Source organism: Haliotis asinina, chromosome 4 (assembly GCF_037392515.1).
Source record: "Haliotis asinina isolate JCU_RB_2024 chromosome 4, JCU_Hal_asi_v2, whole genome shotgun sequence".
NCBI classification, from domain to species: domain Eukaryota; kingdom Metazoa; phylum Mollusca; class Gastropoda; order Lepetellida; family Haliotidae; genus Haliotis; species Haliotis asinina.
In genome coordinates this window covers 73,582,925-73,600,326 of record NC_090283.1, presented here as the reverse complement: position 1 = coordinate 73,600,326, position 17,402 = coordinate 73,582,925, and the positions used below count along the sequence as shown (strand labels likewise).

The 17,402-nt window shown below is 39.1% G+C and overlaps 1 protein-coding gene across 11 annotated transcripts in view; it reads right to left on the bottom strand.

Annotated features, from left to right (window-relative positions):
- The window catches only part of LOC137281869 (cohesin subunit SA-1-like), a 46,942-nt gene that overhangs the window by 11,284 nt on the left and 18,256 nt on the right, over positions 1-17,402 (bottom strand). For 5 of the 11 annotated variants that reach the window (XM_067813537.1, XM_067813536.1, XM_067813540.1 and 2 more), the window contains exons 23-30: positions 16,855-17,008; positions 16,603-16,736; positions 16,197-16,298; positions 15,739-15,807; positions 15,161-15,237; positions 12,727-12,855; positions 11,959-12,146; positions 9,511-9,646 (exon numbers count right to left, since the gene is read on the bottom strand). In XM_067813537.1, coding sequence (XP_067669638.1) covers positions 9,511-9,646; positions 11,959-12,146; positions 12,727-12,855; positions 15,161-15,237; positions 15,739-15,807; positions 16,197-16,298; positions 16,603-16,736; positions 16,855-17,008 — 989 coding nt within the window. Of the gene's footprint in view, positions 1-7,047; positions 8,063-9,510; positions 9,647-11,958; positions 12,147-12,726; positions 12,856-15,160; positions 15,238-15,738; positions 15,808-16,196; positions 16,299-16,602; positions 16,737-16,854; positions 17,009-17,402 lie in introns of those variants that run through there. The other 6 variants (XM_067813541.1, XM_067813542.1, XM_067813543.1 and 3 more) reach the window with 3 other exon arrangements.

The following is a 17,402-nucleotide window of genomic DNA, read 5'->3' as shown; positions in this document are numbered from 1 at the left end:
CCTTTGAAGAATCCCCTACATGAAACCCTGTGGTGAGACTGCCTGTGTGGAATCCCCTACATGAAACCCTTTTGAGAGATTGCCTGTGTGGAATCCCCTACATGAAACCCTGTGGTGAGATTGCCTGTGTGGAATCCCCTACATGAAACCCTGTGGTGAGATTGCCTGTGTGGAATCTCCGACATGAAACCCTTTTGAGAGATTGCCTGTGTGGAATCCCCTACATGAAACCCTGTGGTGAGATTGCCTGTGTGGAATCCCCTACATGAAACCCTGTGGTGAGATTGCCTGTGTGGAATCCCCTACATGAAACCCTTTTGAGAGATTGCCTGTGTGGAATCCCCTACATGAAACCCTGTGGTGAGACTGCCTGTGTGGCATCCCCTACATGAAACCCTTTTGAGAGATTGCCTGTGTGGCATCCCCTACTTGAAACCCTTTTGAGAGATTGCCTGTGTGGCATCCCCTACATGAAACCCTGTGGTGAGATTGCCTGTGTGGAATCCCCTACATGAAACCCTGTGGTGAGACTGCCTGTATGGAATCCCCTACATGAAACCCTTTTGAGAGATTGCCTGTGTGGAATCTCCGACATGAAACCCTGTGGTGAGATTGCCTGTGTGGAATCCCCTACATGAAACCCTGTGGTGAGACTGCCTGTGTGGCATCCCCTACATGAAACCCTGTGGTGAGATTGCCTGTGTGGAATCCCCTACATGAAACCCTGTGGTGAGATTGCCTGTGTGGAATCCCCTACATGAAACCCTGTGGTGAGATTGCCTGTGTGGAATCCCCTACATGAAACCCTGTGGTGAGATTGCCTGTGTGGAATCCCCTACATGAAACCCTGTGGTGAGATTGCCTGTGTGGAATCCCCTACATGAAACCCTGTGGTGAGACTGCCTGTGTGGAATCCCCTACATGAAACCCTTTTGAGAGATTGCCTGTGTGGAATCTCCGACATGAAACCCTGTGGTGAGATTGCCTGTGTGGAATCCCCTACATGAAACCCTGTGGTGAGACTGCCTGTGTGGAATCCCCTACATGAAACCCTGTGGTGAGACTGCCTGTGTGGAATCCCCTACATGAAACCCTTTTGAGAGATTGCCTGTGTGGCATCCCCTACATGAAACCCTGTGGTGAGACTGCCTGTGTGGAATCCCCTACATGAAACCCTGTGGTGAGACTGCCTGTGTGGAATCCCCTACATGAAACCCTTTTGAGAGATTGCCTGTGTGGAATCTCCGACATGAAACCCTGTGGTGAGATTGCCTGTGTGGAATCCCCTACATGAAACCCTGTGGTGAGACTGCCTGTGTGGAATCCCCTACATGAAACCCTTTTGAGAGATTGCCTGTGTGGAATCTCCGACATGAAACCCTGTGGTGAGACTGCCTGTGTGGAATCCCCTACATGAAACCCTTTTGAGAGATTGCCTGTGTGGCATCCCCTACATGAAACCCTTTTGAGAGATTGCCTGTGTGGCATCCCCTACATGAAACCCTGTGGTGAGACTGCCTGTGTGGAATCCCCTACATGAAACCCTTTTGAGAGATTGCCTGTGTGGCATCCCCTACATGAAACCCTTTTGAGAGATTGCCTGTGCGGAATCCCCTACATGAAACCCTTTTGAGAGATTGCCTGTGTGGCATCCCCTACATGAAACCCTTTTGAGAGATTGCCTGTGCGGAATCCCCTACATGAAACCCTTTTGAGAGATTGCCTGTGTGGCATCCCCTACATGAAACCCTGTGGTGAGACTGCCTGTGTGGAATCCCCTACATGAAACCCTTTTGAGAGATTGCCTGTGTGGCATCCCCTACATGAAACCCTTTTGAGAGATTGCCTGTGTGGCATCCCCTACATGAAACCCTGTGGTGAGACTGCCTGTGTGGAATCCCCTACATGAAACCCTTTTGAGAGATTGCCTGTGTGGAATGCCCTTCATGAAACCCTGTGGTGAAATTGCCTGTGTGGCAACCGCTATATGGAACCCTGTGGTGAGATTGAGTGTGTGGCATCGCCTACATGACACCCCGTTGAGGGATTGCCTGTTTGATATCCACTAAAGTCGTTTTTATTAGACAACTGGTCTGATATGTCTACTTCGCACGTACTGTTATGTGGCAATTTTAATGCTTGTACTAGTAATGAAATCAACCCTATTTAGGAAGACCGTGATGAATTTGGTAATGATGATGTCTATACAGATGTAGATAATGTTCCTATTGACCAGAGCGTGTCCATGACAGTGTGGTTAGCAAATTCGGGTGTGTGCTGCTGAATCTGTGTTATGTTTGGCGCTTATTCATAATTAACAGCAGAGTAGGAGACAGAGGTGGAGAGTTTACATTTGTTGGAGAAAATGGCTCAAGTGTCATTGATAATTTTCATGCATCTGATTTGTTTGAATTTGTAGAAAAATTAAATGTAGGTGATAGACCTGATTCTAACCATTTTCCTCTGGAGTTGTCGCTCATGTCCCCTTCTACTTACCGGTCTAACCAGATAGTGGATTGCGCTGAGAGTTTTAGGAAATTTGTATGTTATGCTTCCAAGCAGGATGATTATATAATGTTTCTCAAAGGAAGTCTGGATGCCAGTAAAGAGTTAATATTTAGTAAATTAGAGACTTCTCTTGAAGAGGGCATAGACAATTTTATAAAGTGTATTTTAGATTCGGCAGCTTGTATGAGGAGTTTGGAAAAGTTGAAATTCAACGAGGAGTGTATTATAGCTAGATCGGAATCTAGGAAGGCCCTTAGGCAGTTTAGACGTTATTGCTCTGTCTAAGAGTGCTTGTAGAGCTTTCAAGCATGAAGTGCAAAATACAAGGCTATCTCGACTGAATAGTACCCACCACAGTCCAAGGCTATTTTGGCAAAATATTTGTACCCTCCAAAGAGGCTCCATACCCTTATTGAGTATATCACACGCAGAATGGTTTTGCCACTTCAGGTACTTGTTTTCATTACCTATGATGCATATGATGATACAACAGATGATAGATAGTGATGTTGAGAAGTCTCTCCTTGAGTCTCCTATTACGGAATTAGAAATACTTAACGCTGTATCTCGTCTTGAAGCTGGGCAGATAGTGCTATTCCAGACATGATCAAAACTGCCTTGCCTGAGATAATGACGCTCCTTGTTAAAAGCTTTAACCTGGTATTTGACTCTTGATGTTTCCAGTCTTAATGGGCTAAATCAATAATTGTTCCAGTATTTAAAAATGGAAACACAAATAACCCTAACAATTATAGGGGCATCTCTCTGACAAGTGTCTTTGGTAAAATGTTTGTATCTATTATCAATAATAGGCTAACACAGTGGTCAAATATGAGACTTGATTCCAGATTCACTGGCTGGGTTTAGAAAAGAATACTCAACCTTTGATCATATTTTTACTCTATACTCAGTAATTGAGCGATGTTTAACTTTTAGTAAAAGAAAATTGTATGTAACTTTTGTTGATTTTAGAAAGGCTTTTGATTCTGTAGATAGAAATAAACAGTGGAAATGTCTTAGAAATAGGGGAGAAATGTTTGATATTATCAGATCAATGTATTCAAATGTAAAGTCTTGCGTTTGATGTGATAATGTTTTCAGTGACTATTTTGACTGCCATGTTGTTGTACGACAAGGCTGTGTTCTGAGTCCCATACTTTTTTCATTCTTTACTAACAAACTATACTTTGACATTATACACTGTGGCAGACATGGCATCCAATTATCTCTTGATCTTGTTGAACTCTTTATTTCACTTTTTGCCCACGATGTGATCCTAATGTCAAGCACTGTTATTGGCCTTCAGAGGCAAATTAATAGACTATCACATTCACCAGATAACTGGTGACTTGATGTTAATCTTGAAAAGACCAAAATTGTCATTTTTTTGTATGGGTGGCCCAACGGCAGCTATAGAGAAGTGGTACTTTAAAGGTGAACGTATGACCGTTGTCAACAAATATAAATATCTAGGGATATTATTTACACATACACTAAACCTGAATAAAACTATTATCAATCTGGCAAGTAGAGGGGAAAGGCTTTACTACAATTGCTCTCTGTTATACTGAAGTTGGGGGTTGTTGGTCCCAGTATATTTTTCAAGTTGTTTGATTCCCAAGTGCAGCCTATTCTCCTCTATAGATCTGAAATCTGGGGCTTCAAGAAATTTTATGTCATTGAAAAGGTTCACCTTCTTGCATGTAAATGGTTTTTAAATGTTGGTATGTCTACCCCTAATAGTATGGTGTATGGTGAATGTGGGAGATTCCCTCTGTACATAATTTCTTACTCTCGCTGTTTAAAGTACTGGTGTAAAATAATAAACATGCCAGAACAAACCTAAAAAATCTAAAAAACCTACAATATGATTGTTCATCTTAATAATATCTTAAAAAACCTACAATATGATTGTTCATCTTAATAATATTGGTAAAAACACTTGGGCAACCCATATTCGTAGTCTTTTGTTTAGATACAGCTTTGGATTTGTCTGGTTATCCCAAACCCTGGGCGATGTTAATGCATTTATCAAACATTTTTGTACCACGGCTATTGATATCTTTGAACAGGACTGGCATTCATCACTATATGAAAGTTCAAGATATGACTGTTATCATGAGTTTAAATCTCTTCTTGAACCTGAGTCATATCTATACAACCTGTGTAATACAAACCTTCTTAATGCTTTCATATGCCTGAGACTTGGTCTAAATGAGTTATGTATCAATCAAGGAAGATGTTCATCTATTATAAAATCACAAAGGCTCTGTCCATTATGTAACACTGTTGAGAATGAATTTCACTTTTTATTTGTTTGTCCCTTATATAATGATTTGAGGCAGATGTATTTCCCGCCATGGCTACGATCACACAAGAATGCTAGAGAACTTGCCTTCATGCAATAAGCTAATTGAATTGAATTGATATCCACTATGTAAAATCCTGTGGTGAGACTGCCCATGTGACATTCTCTACAGAATTCCTAGGGTGAGATTGTCCATGTGCCATCCACTACATAACATCCTGTGGTGAGATTGCCCATGTGCCATCCACTACATAACATCCTGTGGTGAGATTGCCCATGTGCCATCCACTACATAACATCCTGTGGTGAGATTGCCTGTGTGGCATCGCCTACATGAAACCCTTTATCGTGTGATAACCCAAGTAAGATCTCCAATGAGAAATACTCATCATATGATAACCCAAGTAAGATCTCCAATGAGAAATACTCATCATATGATAACCCAAGTAAGATATTCAGTGTGAAATCCTCATTGTATGATAACCCAAGTAAGATCTCCAATGAGAAATACTCATCATATGATAACCCAAGTAAGATCTCCAATGTGAAATCCTCATTGTGTGATAACCCAAGTAACATCTCCAATGTGAAATCCCTCATCATGTGATAACCCAAGTAAGATATTCAGTGTGAAATCCTCATTGTATGATAACCCAAGTAAGATCTCCAATGTGAAATACTCATCATATGATAACCCAGGCAAGATCTCCTATGTGAAACCTGCTGTGCAGAGATATTTACAGTGGCTGATCCCGAGTATGAAATCCCCTGAGACCCTTGTGCTGGATCTGGCTTGAAGTTTCCCACGTTAAAATCTATTCTGATTGGTTGGTTTATGGTTTATGGTTTAATGCCACATTCAACAATATTACAGTGATACGATGGTGTGAAATCTATTGTGGAGAACGCCCTGTTTGTGAAATCCGTTGTGTAAGTCTGTAAGAAACCCTCTGAGTGAGATCTGTCAAAAAACAATTTATTGATATCTTGTGTGGAAACTCTTGGTGTGAGAAACCCTTTGTAAGGTCTGTGAAAAAGACTTTGTGTGTGATAGCCTTTGTGAGATCAGTCAGAAAATGTATGTGTGAGATCTCCTGTGTGACCCCATGTGCATGACACTTGTGTACATCTCAGATCAAGAAATACATTTCAGAGGGAAAGTAAGCAATCCCTACCAATGCAAGAACAAAAATATTACTTGCCTATTTATGAGCAAATACAGCCAGTTTGAAAACTGTTTCTTGATCTGCTCTGATCATTTACCTTTCTTAATACTACAATTATCTGCCGTGCTTTAACATCGACTTACGACATCTGTGTTGCAAACTGGCCTTGGAATGTGTTCGAAACAGTGATCTTTGCTTAAAGGTCACATGCAATGAAAAACACAACTTAGCAGATTCTGATACCATTCGGTATGCACTTACTGAAACAAATCATCAAAAATGCCAGTTCAACTTGAAATAACATGCTCGCCCGGAGTATGAGATCGTGAGCAGTAGTCTAATCTTGGTTGTGTACAAAAGTAAATTATCTCCTCATTACATAAAAAAAACCCAAAACCATGTTGATTGTAACAAGGAGATAAGTCACAGCGAAACATCCATATCTGGTTCATTGACACTTATATGTCTGTCTGCCTGTCTGCTAATGACAATATGCAATGCACAACTTCAATCATTGACCACATCCAATTTGATTTTAACACCTATCGGCCTTATACGTCATGAACAAAGACCCGGCTAGACATATCGGCAAATGAATCAGTGGCCAATGAAACAGCTTTGTCACAACTGAGTGCGTTCCTAACAGCTCTGACTGGGTTCAGTATCGCATCTGCTTCGTTTCGAGGGAAGTAAACCGAAGTACAAAATACTGCACTTTTGATTGGCGATCATGCGCTTATAATTTTGTTTATTTGTATTTTCTTAATCAACAATGCATTTTACATATCATCAATAATATATAACTGTATTTTAATTATGTTTGATTTTTTTTATATTGCATGTGACCTTTAAGGACAATCATAGATACCATATTTTAACACTGACTTACAACATTCAAAGCGCTAATATTGCAGGGTAGACTAGGTCCGTCATCTCTGGCAGAATGAGGCCTATGTTTGACCACTCACTGTTTCATTCTTTTTTTATCCATGCACACGAAAGGGTTAAAATCACCATGGATGAAAAGTCAAAAACAAACATGGAAATAAGAACAAAAGAAAGAAATACAAAATGAGCATTTATTTACAAAATGCATCTTATGAAAATGAAGCCAAAATGAAAGGTACATCGGTGGGATTTACAAAGCAACAGAAGAGACAAATAATGAGAAACTGAAGTTCAAATAATGTGACAACAACCCACCACAGTGCTTCAGTATTTTCCATTCTTAACTACACATGAAGGACTAGCACCTTCATCAACTTTACAGATATTGGAAAGTTGGTTTATGAAAAGAAGCTCAGAGTCAATGAGTTATTTCACAAATATCTGATATACTGAGACTAAAAAGAAATCCAACTGTCATAAAAACTGGATACTTCTTACAAATTAACATGGGATAAGATAATATTCCCTTTTAAATTGCATGTGATATTCTCTATAATACAGGCAATATTTCCTTTTATCTGTGTAGGTATTACTGCACAAAATGAATCCCCTGTTCCCATGATGTTTCATAGAGACAGCCCAAACATACTGAAGCACTGTGTTCAGGAATGACTGGCAAGACAGAAAATCAGATGGACAAAATGTGATTAATATTCCTTGTTTGAAAATGTTTTCAACATGACATAAAGCTGTGACTTGACATCAGATGCAGAATTCATTGAATCACTGTGAGGATTAAGTCTCATACTGTGTAACTCGTGTACAGTCAAGTTTTATTGAACTTTCTAAATCATTACTCCAGTAACCCTTCAACAGCTAACTTACTAACAAAAAAAAGATTTTACCATACAAAACTAATCAATCAAAGATAAGAGACTAGATATCCTATTTGCATCAGCTTGAACAAATATCTCAATCTTAAGAGTTGATTTACCTATATAAATAAACTTTGATTTAACTTAATTTAGCTGAAGTTCTTCATGATCCCACATACATCAAAATGGTTACTATGATTGGCAGTGTCTGAATACTGGTGAATATGAACATTTATTCCATGTCTATTATTACATCTTTACATATGTACATTTATCTCACACTGTGAAAACTTGGGACACATTCTGGGATCTAAAAACTGAAAAACAAACATCACAGAAAATGAGAAAATAATAATATATGACAATATGAATTAACAAAACTTAAAAGTGAACAAAAGGTATACTAGAAAGTGGAAAGTATAATGTGCCCAATGTACAGTTAAGGAAAGAAGGGTAAATGGAAAAGACAATGTTTGGATTCATAAATACCTGCTGGTTCATGAATTTAATTTCAACTATGTTTTCAAAGAAGGAATAGCCTATTTCACTCTTTCATTGGGCCTGAAATAATGGCTCACTCTCAAACCCACCATTACTGTTTAAAACTGAGAAAATCCTCGGATTTAGGTGCACTCCCACAGCATTACAATAAGGATGTCAAGGTTTTCAAATGAAAGGAAATGAAAACCCTACCTACCTAAAACACAGCGAAACTGTATTACCACAAATCCCTCAAAACCACTAACAGTCCACCTACCTAAAACACAGCGAAACTGTATTACCACAAATCCCTCAAAACCACTAACAGTCCACCTACCTAAAACACAGCGAAACTGTATTACCACAAATCCCTCAAAACCACTAACAGTCCACCTACCTAAAACACAGCGAAACTGTATTACCACAAATCCCTCAAAACCACTAACAGTCCACCTACCTAAAACACAGCGAAACTGTATTACCACAAATCCCTCAAAACCACTAACAGTCCACCTACCTAAAACACAGCGAAACTGTATTACCACAAATCCCTCAAAACCACTAACAGTCCACCTACCTAAAACACAGCGAAACTGTATTACCACAAATCCCTCAAAACCACTAACAGTCCACCTACCTAAAACACAGCGAAACTGTATTACCACAAATCCCTCAAAACCACTAACAGTCCACCTACCTAAAATCCACCCACAACACCTACCTACAATCCACCCAAAACACCTACCTACAATCCACCCAAAACACCTACCTACAATCCACCCAAAACACCTACCTACAATCCACCCAAAACACCTACCTAAAATCCACCCACAACACCTACCTACAATCCACCCAAAACACTTACCTACAATCCACCCAAAACGCCTACCTACAATCCACCCAAAACACCAACCTGTAATCCACCAAAACTACACTTTACCTTAGAACTTAATAATCATAAAAGGTGTAACAATGACAGGTTTGTCGACTGTCACACATTGAATTATGGGAGTGTATTGACACTGTACAGTACAGACTGATAACATTAGGAAACAACTTATTATATTTTGACTCTTGTAATGTAGTATTTCAAGCATGTAGGTAATAAAACAAACAATCATGGACAATCCAAACAATGCTGCCTCCTCTACAAACTTACTCCACCTGAATCCAACATCCAACCCCACTGTCACCCAGATCATGCGGGTTGTGAAGGTTGGTGATGCAAGGTATTATTGCTTTGTGAAAAGAGAACAAGAAAGTACACCAAAACAAAAACACTCACGTATCCTCCACATAGTCTTGCTCAGAGCCTGGTTCTGAGATAGTCTCCTCTATTCTCCGTCGCTTCTGGACAGTAGATGTCAGGGGTGGGACTGTCATCGGTGCAGGGGTCTGGGGTTCAAATCCACTATCGTCAGCTGAAAGTTGGATACACAGTGATTATCATCAATGTGGAGCAATTTTCGTTTTGCAAACATTTTAATCATAACAATATACAATCACATACAAAAAAAAACTGTGAATAAGACTACCAACAGCAGTTTGTGAAAAACTGAAAGTGACCCCTAGCATTCTAGAAGCCTTCAATGTTAATATATGAAATATTATTTAAGTGAATGCAAACAGTTAGCTTTGTGCCACTTTTTGCAATATTTCAACAATACTACAGTCTGGGACCCCAGAAACAAGCTCCCTGCCAATAGCGTGAAGAGCTAACATTATAACCATGGGGCTACCCCAGTGTGTCCCAGCTAGTATCACTTCTGTGGGGAATCAAACCCAGCCTTCAGCATGACAAACAAATGCTTTAAACAGAAGACTACCACACTGCCCTACAAATGTCATCAGATGAGCTTCGAAGTCAAAACAGAATTATGCTACACTTGAGTTCTCAACTATAGGCTAACCTAAACCATATTTATCTAAAACTATGACATTAATGTCAAATATAACTTGTCACAACCATGCCCATCTAACTACAGACTTATCAAAAAAAATAAATCAGTGAGTGAGTGAGTATGTTTAGTTATACACTGCTCTCAGCAATATTCCAGCAACATCATGGTGGGGACTGGATGAAAACAAAAATAGAAATAATTCACAATTTGACATCACTGCTGCAAACTACATAGATACTGCAGTATCAAATCAAAATGCACTTTCAAAACATTCAGGAAAGAAGTCAAAATTCAACATTAATAGGTTATGATATGAAGAAAGTGCAATGGCACAAGAGCAACTTAGTTCATCAGAGATTTAGATCAGACACCTGGAAGAGGGCATTCTCAAGATGGATAACTTGTGCTTAATCCATTTCATTTTGAATAAAATATGTTTAAAGCAAGAGTTTTACTGTTTTACAGCACAATGATTATCCCTCACAACATAATAACCATATGTGCTATTTTAAATACTTTTCAGGTCAGGCAACATTTTTTCAACCTTCTTTGAGGCATCTGACTGCCCTAAAATCCTTATTATATGGACACAGCAAAAGAGATTTAAAACTTTATGAAAAGCGCTGCATCTGAAGGACAGCTGTTATACTAGACAGTGGCAGTCAACAAGATTGGTCTCAGAACTGTGTAACATTTTGAGAAAATTTCGTAAAATGCATAAATTAACAAATTACCAGATTGACAAGTTGTAAATTAATATCCAAAACATATAGGACAATAATTTAAACATATTAAATTGTTAAATGTTAGGATTACTTTACATTTTAACTTTGGAAGAACGTATTTGGAAAAATATAACTGTCATAGCTTTACCAACCCCAACTGTGTTTTGGCGACACCTCCCCTTACTACTTTTACTTTGTTATGGCTCCATCCATCTAAACAGTATCTCGCTGCTTCCAGAGGTGGAAAAGATACAAAAACAAATCCACCTTTAACTGTCTCCCTGCAGGTACCACAGCAACTAACACATGCTCACGAACCACCAAATGTTCTTTTAAAGCTCAGATGAATATTTTGCATAGCTTGACCACAAGCCCAAGCAGTGCATGGCTGTGCTGTAGTTTGAATACTCCTGTCATCTTCCAAAAAGAATTCCTTATGAAAAATGTAGAATTATAAAGATTCTGTTCAATTTTCCCCATACTGCTAACTTCACATTTTAGACAAATTTATTCAAAGAATTTTGATGTTATTTTGTGATTGGGAAAGTAATCAGTGCTCTCTTTAGTAAATGAGTGAGTGATTTAGCACCCATTTAAATAGTATTTCCCTCTTTATACAACTGGGCCCTTGGTGAGCCAACACCTATCTGTGAAAAAGAAGCCTCACCAAAAGAACAAAACTACACGAAGTGATGCAAGCTGATTTTTCCTCTCATGCTTTAAGTAAGTAGTTAGCAATTTTTATTACTGTTGCAATCACAAATCAACACTAACTCAACAAAACAAAGGAGACACACTCAAGTACGTATAACTGCCGGTGAAGTACACAGTCATAAGCTAGGTTGTTGCAAATATAACAGATTGTTCCTCTACATGAAATTGCTGATTCCATGAACTGACCTCAACAAAAATGGCAGATACTCTGAAACCAGCTCAAGGACATTTTCTTGACAACAAAAATACATTGCAAAACATGGTGCATGTTAACCCAGCTGAGCAGGCAACCTGGGACAACACAGGGTACAACAGCTTACAGCCACTGACATGCTACGACGATGACCTCAAGCGCGGCCAAAGCGGCATGCCAAGTACCACTAACTGGGATACCTTTTGGCTGGGACCCACCATCTTGTTTCCGCTTGCCGTAGCGGCGTTTCGTAGCTTCCTTCAGTGTGATGGGGTTAATCTCCCCCTCACCCTGCACCAAGCTGTTCCTGTAGGTCAGTAATGGCTGCCACTCCTCACTACCGCTTACTGGCATACCCTGTGGCAACTGCTTGTCTAGATACTGAACCCTGTGGAGGAACATAATACAAAGGTGAGCTACTGAAAACTGCCAGGAGCAAGAACCTGGGATGGCAACAGGCAAAAATGATTTAGGCGAATCTAAAGATCGATTGATTTGCACTTATGTCAACAGATTTCTGCGGATTTGCAGAAAATTGCCATCTCTGAAAAACAAAGAACTCTGATGTGAACAAGAATTAAATGGATGTACTACTAACCACACAAAAAATGGTAAGTGTAATGATACAAAGATATTAGCTAGTGTATTACTGTCTCTATAATGGAGTTGTCGTCCTTGGCAACTTGGTTTAGACAGTCAGTTTGAGCATGATGTAGCACATTGCCAGTATCAGTCATTAACGGACCAGTGAATAAGTGAACTACTGTACATAACAACAACATAACAGTGTGAACACTGCAGAATACAAATTAACAAGACTGATTGATGCTTGGAGCAAGTCACGATACATAAAAATTACCAATAATCAAGAGTTTTCTCCCCTGCTGTTTCACATGAACCTCAGTAATTAAGCAAAACTGGGTTCTACCCTCAAACTGACGTTTGTTGTGTAATCAAACATGACTTACACTGTCTTCTTGTCTTGTTTCATCAGCTTGTTTGTAAATTCACACAGGACTTCTAGGAAGGCAATGTTGTGAGGGGCGTCAGCAGGGTCACGCCCCTCTTGACTCAGTAGACTGAATATGATTCCCTCCCTTTACAGAAAGGAAAATGAATGAGTGAGTGGGATTTGAGTGAGTGGGTTTTGAGTGAGTGAGGGAATGAGTGAGTGAGTGAGTGGCTTCTGAGTGAGAGAGTTTGGGTTTTATACCATTTTAGCAATATTCCAGCAATATCACAGCTGGGGTACACCACAAATAGGCTTCACACAAAGTACTCATGTGGGGAATTGAATCTGGGTCTTCAGCATGACTAGCAAGTGCTTAAAAGGTCACATGCAACCCAAAAAAACCCCAAACATAATCAAAACATAATTATCACTTATTAATGACATATACCTAATATATATTGCTGACTGTGGAAAATTTTTTTTTACAAAATTATAAGCGTACAATTGCAAATCAAAACTGCAATATTTTGTACTTGGGCTTACTTCTCTCAAAACACAGCACCTGGGAGACTGAACCTGGTCATAGTGGGTGGGTGTGCACTTAAGTGTAACAAAGATTTTAAATTGGCTGGTTCATTTGCCTACATGCAGAAGGCTCATTGTGTGTATATAGAGATGATCTGTTTTATTAGCATTTCGGAATGGTTAGTAATAAGAATTTTCAATGGATAACAACTTCTTTTATTGTACACGATGTGACGTTTCGGTATGGATTCATATACCATTGTCAAGCAAGAGTGATAACAGTATAAGAATCCATACCGAAATGTCGCATCAGATACAAGAAGAAGTCATTATACATAAAAAAATGTATTTAGAGATGTTGGGTTTTGTAAATACATGCCCTTTATTTCCGTTTGGTCCAATCACCAAATACTCAGATGGTGAACTACCGCAAGGCGGGAAACTGTCATTTGTCCAAGTACAAAGCACACCTTGAAACTGACAATGTCAATTTACACCAGTTTCCGTACGTTCAAGTCATCCAGGGAAAATGCATACAGTTTGTTTGCAACCCACGGATCTAACAACATGGCATGTGTACAAGTATCACACCTGCCTGTCTATGTAATTGCATAACTGTGTCAGAGACTGAACCCAGGTGCACAAACCAAAAATCAATGTATTCTGTTTATGGCGCAAAGACTGACAGGTGTTATGTTCAAATTGCACATGGTCAGTGACTGAAGTTGTGTATAACATATTGTTATTAGCAGCCAGGCAGGCAGACACAAAGGTGTCAATAAAACAGACACAGAGTTTGTCACAGAGACAGCCTATCACAATCAACATACTTTTTTATGTTTCTATAGAAATGAATCATAACATTTAAGTTTTTAACCTAAGCAATTTTTAGCAATGAAACTGGTATTTCTAATGCTACTTTCTTGAAAACTGGGTTTGCAAATCTGCATCTATAGGGCCAGTATATATTTATTACTGCAGACCCAAGATGCTTGTAATCACTAAAAACATCTCTTGTTCTTAAACTTCGACCATTGCGACAATCCTTGCATGCATCACATGCTGTGTTTGTATGAGTTGCATTCATGGTGCAAGCCGCACGAGCCTGCGCATGTACAGCTAGTGAAACCACTGTTTCCCCCAGCGCTGAGGGAAAAATTAGTGAATCGTTTGAACTACAATTTCATGGACATTTCTTCACTGCATTATTTTTCAACTTTATAAGTTGAATTTGCATTTTTGATAATTTGTTTCTGTTAGTCCATACTGAAAGGTATCAGGATCTGCTATGATGTGTTTTGCTTTTCATGGGACCTTTAACCACCAGCCTACCACACAGCCCCCAATGGGTAGGTGAACGAGTTAGGGTCAGTGTGAGGGAATGTGCAAGTGTGGAGTGATGGTCTTTGTGACAATGAAAAAATCCCAATTTAGTAATCAGTGGAGGCATATTAATTAAGATGTAAACAGCATACCATTAAAAAAGTTGGGGATACTGCATTACAAGACTGACAAAATGCAAATGATGAAGCCAAGGAGAAAAAAGATGGTGAATAGAAATTAAAGGAAAATGTGACAATTTATTTCATTCCTTTGGAAATATTTTCTCTCTATGGATATATATTACTTTATATACATACCACCACTAGAGAACTGGAATATTGCTGAGTGTGGCGTAAAACTAAACTCACTCACTCACTCACTCACAGACACTGGCACTGGCTCGTGGTATGCTCTCAAAATGGAATATCCCCTACTTTTTTGAATGGCATATGTCACTCATAACAGGACCAATAGGCAGAGGTTTCCATACTACTGCTCTTAATACAATCTGATATCAGGTGAAAATACCTTGGAGTCTACGGAAACAGGGAGAGAGGGAGCAGCCAATAAAACTACATCTCCGAGGACACATCCTTCCTTACCTGTGCATGGCAGCAACAGCCTCTCGATTTTTCACTTGATCCAGACCAAAAGATAATGCAAATCGTCTGGCCAATTCCTGAGAAAAAAGAAGCATTTTCTACAGCTCTAACCATTTCATAATAAAGATAAATCCTAAAGATGAAATCCTCAAAATTCTGTCGAGGAAAGACTTCAATCTTAAAACAGATGGTGTATAAAATGCCATATTTCTGTCCTACAGAATATTGACAACAATTGGAGTTATGGCATTCACATTATGCATGTCCTTGTATATTCTATAGCAGTTCTTGAAAGCAGGAACTCTTTACATCTTAAAACACTTTAATTCTTCATTTTAAAGCAATGATATGAGCCTGTGACTTTCATGTTACGACCAAGTATAACGCTGCTTTTAGCAATATTCCTGCAATATGACGACAGGGGACACCAGAAATGGGCTTCACATATTGTATGCATGTGGGGAATCAGACCGAAGTGCTCGGTGTGACGAGCCAACACTTTCACAATTAGACAACCCCAACACCCCTGACAATGCTGAGAACTAGAGGTCTCCCCAAGAACATCAAGGAAGTCTCACCTTTATGGACTGGAATGCATCAGACGATCTCTCAATCTGACCCTGCTCCACTTGTAACTCTTTGAAAAGCTAGAAACAAGGCACCAGACTTCAGTAATTGTTTTGTTCATTTTAAGCAGCAATCATCAATACTCAAGACAAATCAAGGTATTTCTCCTAGAATATTCTGACAATATTCTAGATACATCTCTTGGTTATCTCTATACATCCTCTACAAAGACTGAAACAGTTCACTGTTTGGGTTTTAAGTATAAGTGATATCACATTATACCAACTAAATGTGGGTAGAATATCAAAGAGATAAACGGCATAGACCATCTTGCTGAATTAGACAAGCATGGGTACCATGCTAACAAAGTAAGAATCATATCTTGGGAGCACTCTCGTCAAAGGATTCTGTCACAGCTAAGGTACACAACTCTTGCATTACTTAAATGTTAGTTTTCCTCATTGTTTACCTGTGTTAGACTGAGGGCTAGTGTTTTGGCTGTTGTAATCTTGTTGATTTCTCTGGCTTTGCTTAATGTAGCCTTGATGATGTCTCCATAATCATTGTAGAACTGGAATGAAGAAAGCGTGTTTGCACAAATAGTAATATGCTTTGTTGCATTGTTGCACCTTAGACGTCAACTATGCTCCCTATTATGACATGAGACATCATCAGTACTGGTTAAACACAAAGTTTCTGTAGGGATCTTGAACTACATTTATTAGGGATCATTAATATTAATGTTGCTATAATGGCAGAGTATGTTCTCTCCAGAGCATTAACATCACTGACTTACACATTGTTTAAGGATATGGTAAGATAGTGGAGGTGACCTCGAAAGATACTATTCAATTTAATCATCTTCTTGTACATACCTTCATGTAATGTTTGAACATGTCAGCACCGACTTTGATAGAGACGATGTTGTAGACGATGAGCTTACAGAAACAGGCCAGGAAGTTTCTTCTCTTGTGGAGTTCCTCAATCTTCACATTCTCATCAACATCATCTGGAATAAGATACAAGAAGTAATCAACCAATTGTTTACAAATGCACAAATCTATGTGAAAGGAAAATCAGTTACACACATCAAAATAGAGCAAGAAGGTTTACATAGTGCCACTGACCATCATCATCTTCCACGAACACTTTCTCAGACAGGAAGTTGCTCAGGTGAAGATGCATGTTCTTGTCTGGTTCATACACGAGAGGCTTCATTACAGCATTTTCTCCCAGATGCTTGCTGAACACTACCAGAAGGTCACAGATAGTCACATATGCCTGGAATAACAAATCAAGAGACGAGAATACATCAGCCGTGTGACGTCTCACTGAATGAACAACACAAGTCACGAATACATCAGTCTGGCCATGCCTCACTGAATAAAAAAACACAAATCAAGTATAAACAAGCCAGGTGATGCCTAAATGAATTAAAAACACGAGAATACATCAGTCTGACCTCTCATTGAATAAAAAACACAAGTCAAAAATAAATCAGCCTGACAACACCTCACTGAATAAAAATCAAGTATACCTCAGCTTGGTGCCGCCTAAATGAATAAATGACACAAGTCAAGACTCACACCGATCTACCAAATTGGGATATGATGACATGAGTCAACCAAGTCAAGTCTGACTACATGACCTCATGATCATTTCAGCTGCCTCTCAC